This window comes from Vidua macroura, chromosome 27, assembly GCF_024509145.1.
Source record: "Vidua macroura isolate BioBank_ID:100142 chromosome 27, ASM2450914v1, whole genome shotgun sequence".
NCBI lineage: Eukaryota > Metazoa > Chordata > Aves > Passeriformes > Viduidae > Vidua > Vidua macroura.
The window spans coordinates 715,567-725,003 of NC_071597.1; the positions used below are offsets into that span (position 1 = coordinate 715,567).

At 51.3% G+C, this 9,437-nt stretch overlaps 1 protein-coding gene across 1 annotated transcript; it reads left to right on the plus strand.

The window, feature by feature from the left end:
• The first annotated feature begins 340 nt into the window (after positions 1-340).
• On the plus strand, positions 341-7,697 carry CCR7 (C-C motif chemokine receptor 7). Its single transcript, XM_054000431.1, has 3 exons — positions 341-350; positions 5,261-5,310; positions 6,633-7,697. Exons 1-3 carry the CDS (start codon positions 341-343, stop codon positions 7,695-7,697), a joined length of 1,125 nt encoding a protein of 374 aa, XP_053856406.1.
• The last annotated feature ends 1,740 nt before the right edge of the window (positions 7,698-9,437 follow it).

Here is a 9,437-nt window from a genome sequence, read left to right on the forward strand (position 1 = left end):
AGACCATTCCTCATGTGTCAGTCCAAAAGCAGAGCCCTCTTCACTTCCCTGAGTGTCACTAACAGCTCTGGGTGCGCGGAGCACGCCGAGGCAGCACCTGAGCACCCCGAGAGCTCAGCACAGCTCTGAACACATGAGAAGGAGAAGGAGGAGGAGGAGGAGGAGGAGGAGGGTCTACTAAATGCCAGTGACATCAGGGTGCCGTGAGCTCCTCACAGGGGTGCAGGAAGTATAAAAGCAGAGTTCCCCGAGGAGGGTCCCTGGCAGGAGCTGGGGAGGCGGCGCTGGAGCGGGCGATGCTCTCACCACCTCTGTGACTGGATCCTGCTGGAACCACACCATGGATGGGGGTGAGTACCTGGGTTACAGCCTTGGGCTGTGTCTTCAGCTTTATTAATGATGCCCAGTCCCTGCCCTGTGATACAGGAGTGGAGCACTTCTGTTAGAGTATTTAAACAGTATAAAAGACTTTCATCTTCCTCATTTTAACTATTTAAAAAAAAAAAAAAAAAAAAAAAAAAGCAGCATGGTTCTGTTTTAGAAGATCAAAAACCTCAAATGACTTCAGAAACAAACACATAAAAAAGGTTGAGAGGCAATTTTAAGGGGCCCTTTTGTTCCAAAGCAAATGGAATCTTGCATAGTTCACACCTTTTCTTCTGTGTTCTTAATTTAAAAAAAACAGAGAGAGAGAACACTCTCCTGACAACATGTTAATTCAGTGAATCAATCGAGGAATTGGGTGCAAGAAGAGCTGAGTCCATTCACTAAGTCCATCCAGTCTTTTGCAAGTTATTTCTATTTTAAAATATCTGCAGGAACACCGGGGGAAGCAGGATGCATTGGAGATGCAGGAGGTTCTGGGGATGGTCAGAGGGATGGATGCAAGAAGTTCTGGGGAATAAAGGAAGCTCTGGGGATGCTCCAGGGATGCAGGAAGCCCTGGGGGATGCAGGGAAAAGAGGGGCCAGGTCCCACAGGACACTCCAGGCAGGAGCAGAGAATGAGTCGAGGGAGTTTTCTTTCTCCTGGATGTCTCCTCTCTGGCAATCAATGGCTTAGAAATTGCTGGATTTTGGAATCCCTGCATCCAAATAAACACCAAACTGGACCTGCCCACCACACATCATTCCTCTTGTTTAAACTTTTGGCCTCTGCATCATCCTGTGGGTGCTCTGTGGGCTGCTTGTTCCAAGGGGTTCAGTGTCTGGGGGCAGCTGAACTTAGCTCCTGGGAAAGGTTAATCAGGACAGGGAAGAGAAGGAGTTAGTGAGAATGTGACCAGATTTTGATAATGTTCCTGTTTGGTTTTTTTTGTTCTACTATTGTATTTCAGAGGACTATTTCATTTTCCTGGAAGATGAGCCACCGTGGTGCTTTCTTGAAAACACACCTGGCTCACTTCTGCAGGAAAATTTTTACTTGCTTCTCTCTGCTTATCTTGTCTTTTGATTCACAGTTTCCTGAAAGGAGTGGAGGTAGATAATAACTTTCTTCTGTGATAGATCAGTGAACACATGAAATAAGAGCATGACTGGGTTTCAGTGGGTCCACTCACTCTTGAGATGACAGTGTCTTTCCTCTGCCAGTTGTGAGGAGGGGAAGGGGGCAGAACAGGCTGTTAACGGCCAATAGTCATTCGATCAAAAGTATGATTAACTTTTCTCAGAAATATCTGGGTCTTGCCCCAAAAGCCTCCAGTATTGCTGGAGAAGGGGCATCAGAAGCTGGCACATGTATAACATACAGAGAGCAGGGTGATCACTGCCTACACATGTGCTGAGGCCAGAACTTTTGCTTTGCAATTCCAGGTGGCCAAATCACATTCTTTCACCACGAGGGTTTGGCCAGAGCAGGTTTGCTCAACTTTGCCAATGCTCCCTAAAGCATCCCCAGCTCCTGCTTTGCTCTCGTGCATCCCTCAGCTGTAGCAGCAGCCAGACCCTCATGGCCTGCCCTGGTCGTTTGTGGGATCTGATTAACCACCCTCAGGGCTGTGTCTCTCTCCTCTTCCAGGCAGATGTCCTGACACCAAATACTTCCACTCTCAGAGACCTTTCTGGGTGCACCTGACGGGATTCACTGCTCCTACAGCTGCTCTTACCTCGCTGACATCTAGTAGCTGGTGCTGAGGGAGATCCAGATAAGCTGGGAGGGATCTGCCTGTCCAAATTCACCCACCCTTCTGCCACAGCACAGCCTGAGCTGTGCCCACCCCAGGTGCCCACCCCAGGCACCTGAACTGGGGCTTAGAAACACCTGTTTCTTGCCCTTTGCTATTGTGGGAGCCTGAACAGCTCAACAGCTGTCAAGGGATGAATCCTGCCCCTTGGGCTTAGTCTGTGGAGGAAGATTGTAAAACTGAGGGGTTCCATTCCCCTGTCATGAACAGACCCCTTCCTTCCTTCACTCCCATGGAGCAATTCCCCTTTCCACCTGTTTCCAGGTCCTTCAGGACAAGAATGGCCTCAAACCAGCACCTCCCAGGCTGACACACAGGGGCTGCCACAGGGCTTTAGGGCCAGGCTGACTCATTTGATGTATTCTTATAAATGAGGTTTCTAGTGCAACTGGTTGCAGGGACTTTTGAGAGGTTTTTTTGGTTTTTTTTTTCCCTCAATATTTTGAGGAACAAAGCTTCAAAAACTTTTAAGAAAATACCCACAGCAGCCAACTGCCAGGAGGTGTAAAAAGGAAAGAAAAAGTAAAGAAATGTACCTAAACTGCCCGATAAACTGCAGAGCAACAGTCGTGTTGTGATAATCACTTCTGCCCACTGCCCCAGACCACACGACAAGCTGGGGAGATGCAAGTCCTGTCCAGTCTGACTGAAACCAGTGACACAAACGTGCTCAAACTGGCACAGAGGGAGCAGGAGGCAGCAGGGCCTCTCTGGTCATGCTTTTGCAAATGTGTAATCTGAGGTGGGGGCACAGAAGAGGGGCAGAAACAGCACAGGCTTTCTTCATATTGAAAAGTCATTTGACATTTAAGACAGTTGAAACAGCAACTGAGAAGGGGGAGAAAAAAGAAACCTATGATGATCTTCAAAGGAATGATATCAGCTGAACTGTTTCAGGAGTTGGTTGAGTCACGTTCTCAGTCCTGTTTTTCTAGACCTTCACAGGGTGATAAGAAAACAGAACAGAGTAAAGGAGCCCTCACCAGGGCTGGGGCTGGGACTGGTCAGGTGAAGTCAGGGCTGGACTTGGAGTTTGCAAACCAAGCCACAGAAAGCTGATGAAGTCTGGTTTATGTGGGTGCTTTTCCTCCATGGAATGAGGGTGGTTCTTCTCTGCCTCTTATCCAGCAGCCACTGGGGTAATTTCCTGGTGGGGCTGAGCTACCAGCACAGGCACTCATCCCCCATCCACAGGCAGCCAGGAGCACCAGCTCCAGGAGTCCCAGGGAAAGCAGGCTATTCAGAAGGTGCAACAGAAGGGTAAAGGCTGCCATGGTGTTTGCAGAGTCAGGGATCCCGTGCCTCTATGCCAGGCAGGAAGGGCAGTTACAGCTTGCTCAAAGCCACCTAGTGGGTCTCATTCCTTGGGGCTTTTAGTGTATTTCCTGTACCATATGCAAAAGCCAGGGCAGCAGTTGGAAGGGGTGACAACCACAGCAGACACCAAACCTCTTCCTGCAGTCTGCAACTGATCAGAGTGGACAGAACAGCCAGAAGCTTCACTTCACCCTCAGTCCCTGCCTTGCACTCCTGCACTCCTGAGTCACCTGCACTAAGGGTTCCATGGGAACCCCTCAGATACCCCCAGGAGGGTTTGGAGAAGGTGAGGGGAGGATGAACACAACTGAGCACACAGCTGCATGAGCATAAAAGATGAAAATAAGGGGGGAAGGTGAGACAGAGCTTCCAGGAGGCCTCAGGGGAGGCGCTCACACAGGCCTGGGGATGAGCACTACGAGTTTTCGCACGTGGCTGAGGATCTCTCACCCACACATCACCCACACATCATGTATTAAAAACATCCCCACTCACAGGTAACTCTATCTGATATTAGTGAAGCTGCTGCATGTGACTTAACACTGGGACTTGGTGCAGTGGGTGCAGTTACCTGTAGTGGAAGTTCATCATCCTGGTGCAGTGCAACACGAGCAGGAGCCTGGCACAAAACTGAAACCAAGCAGAAACCAAGCACAGCTGAGTGCAGCAGACACTAAGCACAGGAATCAGTCACATTTGTGAACAGGACATGAGGAGCAAGGCACAGTTCCAGGAGGAACAGGCAGCTGAAAGCCAAAGGTATCTCCTTGCTGAGTGCCCCCAGAGCAGAAAACCCAGAGGGAGTGAGGGGCTGCAGGGACCACCCAGTGCCTGGAGGCACATCCTGGGCCAAGGCACCTCTCAGGGAGGGACACATCTCCTCCTCACACCAGAATGGAGCTCGGGGCTGTCTCACTGCCACCTTCCAGCTGAGCAACTTTCAGTGGCAACTGCCTGAGGTAGATGCTGGTACGAGCTGTAAAAGCAGCGAGGAGAAAGCTTTCCCTGGCCCCTGCCCTGCTAACCACAGCAGGAAGAGCTGCTTGGCTGAGATTGCTCTCACCATCACACCTGGCTCTGAATTCAGTTTTTCCTCCCAGCTGTCAGCATCCTATATTTTCACATCCCAAGGCAGCAGAAGCCAACTCTTGACATTTAGAGACAAGCAATAAATTTCAGCCAGTTCCAGTTCTATCTGTCCCATGGGGAGCTGAGCTCTCCTCTCCACAGCCCAGGCACCACACGGGCACAGCTGGGCCAGATTTATGACCCTCACAGCTGGGTATTTTCACATGGATTAAGCTGCACCCTCACTGCTCAGACACAAGGGAACAGGCTGCTGGCTGCCTGCAGGGAAAAGTAATAGATAAAATCAAAATGGGTGCACTGTGCCCAGGTTTAGTCCTCATCTCTCAGCCTTCGCTGCACGGGGTCATGGGCAACCTGGTCTAGGTGAAGACATCCCTGCTCACTGCAGGGGGTTGGACTGAATGACCTTTAGAGGCCCCTTCCAACCCAAACTGTTCCATGAATCCGTGACTCCAGAGGGGCCAGACTCCTGAGACTCCACCAGTGCTCTGACAGTAGCGCTCATGACCCTGGGTTATCTTGCTGCATCTTCCCCACGTTCTGGTTTCCTCAGCAGTGAGGGTTCTGCAGGGTTCACAGTGCCATGGACAACATTACCCACTGCCTTTTCAAAGTAAGAACCATGTGGAAACCCCCACTCAGCCACTAACACAGCATCTCCTTCTTCCCTAGGCAAGCAGCTAAAGGTCACCCTTGTTTTCAGCCTGCCGCTTGTTTTTCAGGTAAGATGTTTTCAACAACATTTTTGAAATCCAACTGCTTTGTGTTGTGGGTAGAGGGAGATCTCAAAAACTCAGAGCAGCCACCCACAGTCCCAGAAATGTGTGGGGACACAGCTGCTCACCCCAGGATCCAGCTGTGGGAGGTGGGAGGTGAGAGCAGAGCCCAGCTACAGGAAAACAAACCAGAGAAACAAAACAAAGCAGAGAAAAATGGTGGAAAATGCAGTGATTTTCAGATGGCCTGGGCTGTGCGAGTCCCCTCTTAGCCCCAAAATGAGCATTTCCAGGACAGACAGGAGTGCACCACGTTGATTGCAGGGAGCAGCTGGTTCCTGCTCCCTGCAAATTCCTGGTAGAGTCGCTGGACTCTGACCAAGCCCAGAGCTGGAGAGGGATGCGCCCGAGGAGGAAGAGTTCAGCACCTTCCCCTGCTCGTTGCTCAGCGTGCCCTGGCCCTGCAAGGAGGACCCCAAGCATGGAGCTGGGCCACGACCTGCTCCCAAACCCAGGGCCTGGTCATGGTGCCCACAGTCCCTTGGCCACAGTGGACACCCCCCAGCCCGTGGGGCTCCCAGGGCTCAGCCCGTGGGCAGAGCCGAGCAGTCCGTGCTTTTCCCTTTCACTGCTGGCAGCCTGGCAGGATGTGGTGAAAGCCAAACCTGCTGAGATGGAGAGCACCGAGATGCTCTCTGATAAAGGGTGGGGGTATCCAGGGGAAACCTTTTATGTCTGTGCTATGGGGAGAAGGTTCTGGAGACTAATAAGTCACAAAAAGCAGGGCACGGATGCCGCAGGGACTGCGTGCCCCGCGGGTTATGGCAGTGTAGGAAGATGAAACAAGAATAATCAGAACTGAAATCAGGGGCCTGAATGAGATGCCGGCCCGACACGGAAACAGCTTCCTGCTGCACTCACTGCGCTTCCTCACGGTCTCACCGACACCTTCGTTGATTTTTAATTTAGCTGGAGGATGTTTTATTTCTCACATTTTATCTGACAGCCGGCTGTGCACACACAGCTGGAGGCAGGTGCTGGAACACTGGAAAGCTGCCACACATCTGAGGGTTTGCAGGTGTTACTTTGGCTGAGCACGAAACATTTCTGGTGCAATTCCCACTTGGAGCCCCCCAAAAAGCCCCAAACCTCACATATTTATGGGAAACACTTCCAGCCACAAGGTTGTGTCAGCACTGTTTGTGATGTTGGCATGAGACAGCACTTGGGAACTCCCTGGGACTTCTCTCCAGGCTCCTTTCCTTGCATGGCCACGCAGGCAACACAGTCCTTGTCCCAACACACTCTTCTTCTCTTTCCTGTTCTAGGTCTGTGCTGGGGACAATGTCACTGATTACTACGACTCCAACAGCACCATCGACTACAGCATGTTCGAGTCCCTGTGTGAGAAGGAGGAGGTCCGTAACTTCCGTGCTGCCTTCCTCCCAGCCATGTACAGCCTCATCTGCTTCTTGGGGCTGCTGGGGAACGGGCTGGTCATGCTCACCTACATCTACTTCAAGAGGCTGAAGACCATGACAGACATCTACTTGCTGAACCTGGCTCTGGCAGACATCCTCTTCCTGCTGACCCTTCCCTTCTGGGCCACAAGTGCAGCCACACACTGGCTTTTTGGGAGCTTTGCCTGCAAAGCTGTCTACTGCATCTGCAAAATGAGTTTCTTCAGTGGGATGCTGCTCCTCCTGTCCATCAGCATCGACAGGTACTTCGCCATCGTCCAGGCAGCCTCAGCCCATCGCCTGCGCCCCCGGATGATATTCATCAGCAAGGTGACCTGCATCCTCATCTGGCTCCTGGCCTTCCTCCTCTCCATCCCTGAGCTGGTTCACAGTGGTGTGAACAACTTGGAGAGCAATCCCCGTTGTTCCATCATTGTGGATGACTTGCAGACCTTCAACACTGGCATCAAAGTGTCCCAAATGGTGTTTGGCTTCTTAATTCCCCTCCTGGTCATGTCTTTCTGCTACCTCATCATCATCAAAACGTTACTCCAGGCCCGCAACTTTGAGAAGAACAAAGCCATCAAGGTCATCATCGCCGTGGTCATCGTCTTCGTCGTCTTCCAGCTGCCCTACAACGGCGTCATGCTGGCCAAGACCATCTCAGCCTTCAACCAGACCAGCTCGTGCGAGGAGAGCAAGAAGCTGGACGTGGCGGATGACGTGACCTACACCCTGGCCTGCTTCCGATGCTGCCTCAACCCGTTCCTCTACGCCTTCATTGGCGTCAAATTCCGCACCGACCTCTTCAAGCTGCTGAAGGAGCTGGGCTGCCTGAGCCAGGAGCGCCTGTGGCAGCTCACCTCCTGCCGCGACAGCAAGAGGACCTCCTTCGCCATGGAGACAGAGACAACCACCACCTTCTCCCCGTGAGCCAAGCTCCAGGCACACTTTGGTCAAGCTGAAATGGTTTTGGACATTTTCTCTAGTCTGAACTCCTGGCAGAGCAAGACCTGCCACACCGCAGAGAAGTCGAGGGGAAAATCCAGAAGCCTTCTCCTGTTTCAAGCAGCAAGGGCTGCTGGCCAATGTACCACGGGTGGGGAGACTTTACAACAGAGTTGTCACTAACAGCAAAGCAAGGGAGAGGTGGTGAGTCTACAATTCCTCCTGTCATTTCACCTTCAGCTTAGTCTTTCCCTGTCAAAATGAGAAACGCTGAAAATAGAACATTTACCCTAAAAGCGACAAGTACCAGGAGAAAACAGTTGGTGCAGCAGAACTGTCCGGGAGCATCACCCTTGCTTTGGATGTTGCTTTTAACAAGACAAGAGCTCTGCCAGCCCACAGAAATGCCCTTGCACTGAGTCAGTCCGAGGCCAAGCCGCACCCGCAGCCTGGGGCTCGACCCGACACACAACCCCAGCTGTGGAGTATCCGAGCACACGACTGCTCTGCCTTCCCCCGTGAAATCTGAGACATGTCCACAGCTAATGCAAAATCCATACAAACTCTAGCCATCATTTCAATTACTTTGTATAATATTGTAGCCACTCATAGCTCTCTCAGGAAAAGTACAAGTTCTACTTTACTTCTGCCTGTATCCTGTTTCTGGGCTATCACCTGCTGACCTTGAGATAAATATGAATGTGGATTTTCTCCTCCCTTCCCAGTCCTTCTAGCAGGACTTCAGCTGCCTTTGAAGTCAGATCTGTATTTCACTCATAAGCTACTGGGGCGTGTTTTGCACCAGTGCTGTCGGCACCAACAAAGACATGGCTCGCTGAGGTTTGATCTGGAAGAAGTCCCACCTCTGCCAGGGCCGTGGCAGCTGAACAGCAGATTATTGTCATGGGAAGTCAGACCTTGGAGGAGCCCAGACTGTAATTCCAGTGGGTGCTTTTACAGGAAGAGCTGAGATTCCTGATGACAGATGAACACTCTGGGAACCGCTGTCATGGGACAGCTGAACGTCAGCTGGGAGGAGCTGCTGCACAGCCTGTGCAGCTGTCCCTGTCCTTGTCCTGTGCTCCTGTCCCTGTCCTTGTCCTGTGCTCTGATCCCACAGCACCCAGCTCTTCCAGAGCCATCGCCAGTGGAGAGAAATCTCAGCCTGGAGCTGCTCCCAGGGCTGACAGGGGAGACACGTCCATGTTCCTCTGAACACACAGAGTCATGAGCAGCAAAAACAGCAAAACACTCACTAAACAGACATTTATCCTTTTTTTCAACACCTGGATCCATCAGGAGTGACACAGAGAACTCTCTGGTTCATGGGTTGGAGAGCATTGCTTTAGAGATTTGAGGATTAAAATCAGCCTCCCAAGACACTGGCTGGGTCTGAGACAGCACTGACAGTTATTTACCTGGCTGCCATCAAATCTAAATAAATTCTCCATAAACCATTTACCCCTGGTGTATGGGTTTGTCAAGGGCTGGGATTCAGGAAGAGAGGACATTCTGCTTTGTGTTATCTATCTGTGCTCAACTGTTGAACTCATTTTCGTTTACAGTGCCCAGGTAACTGTACAGAAGTGCTGCTTCTCTGTCACATGAAACAGGGGGTGACAACTGACACTGAACAGCTATTTCTCATCCTTATTTGGGCAAGACACAGCTATCATGATCTTGGCCAGAGCCAGGGATGCCCCCAGCACAGGGTATTTGCAGTTT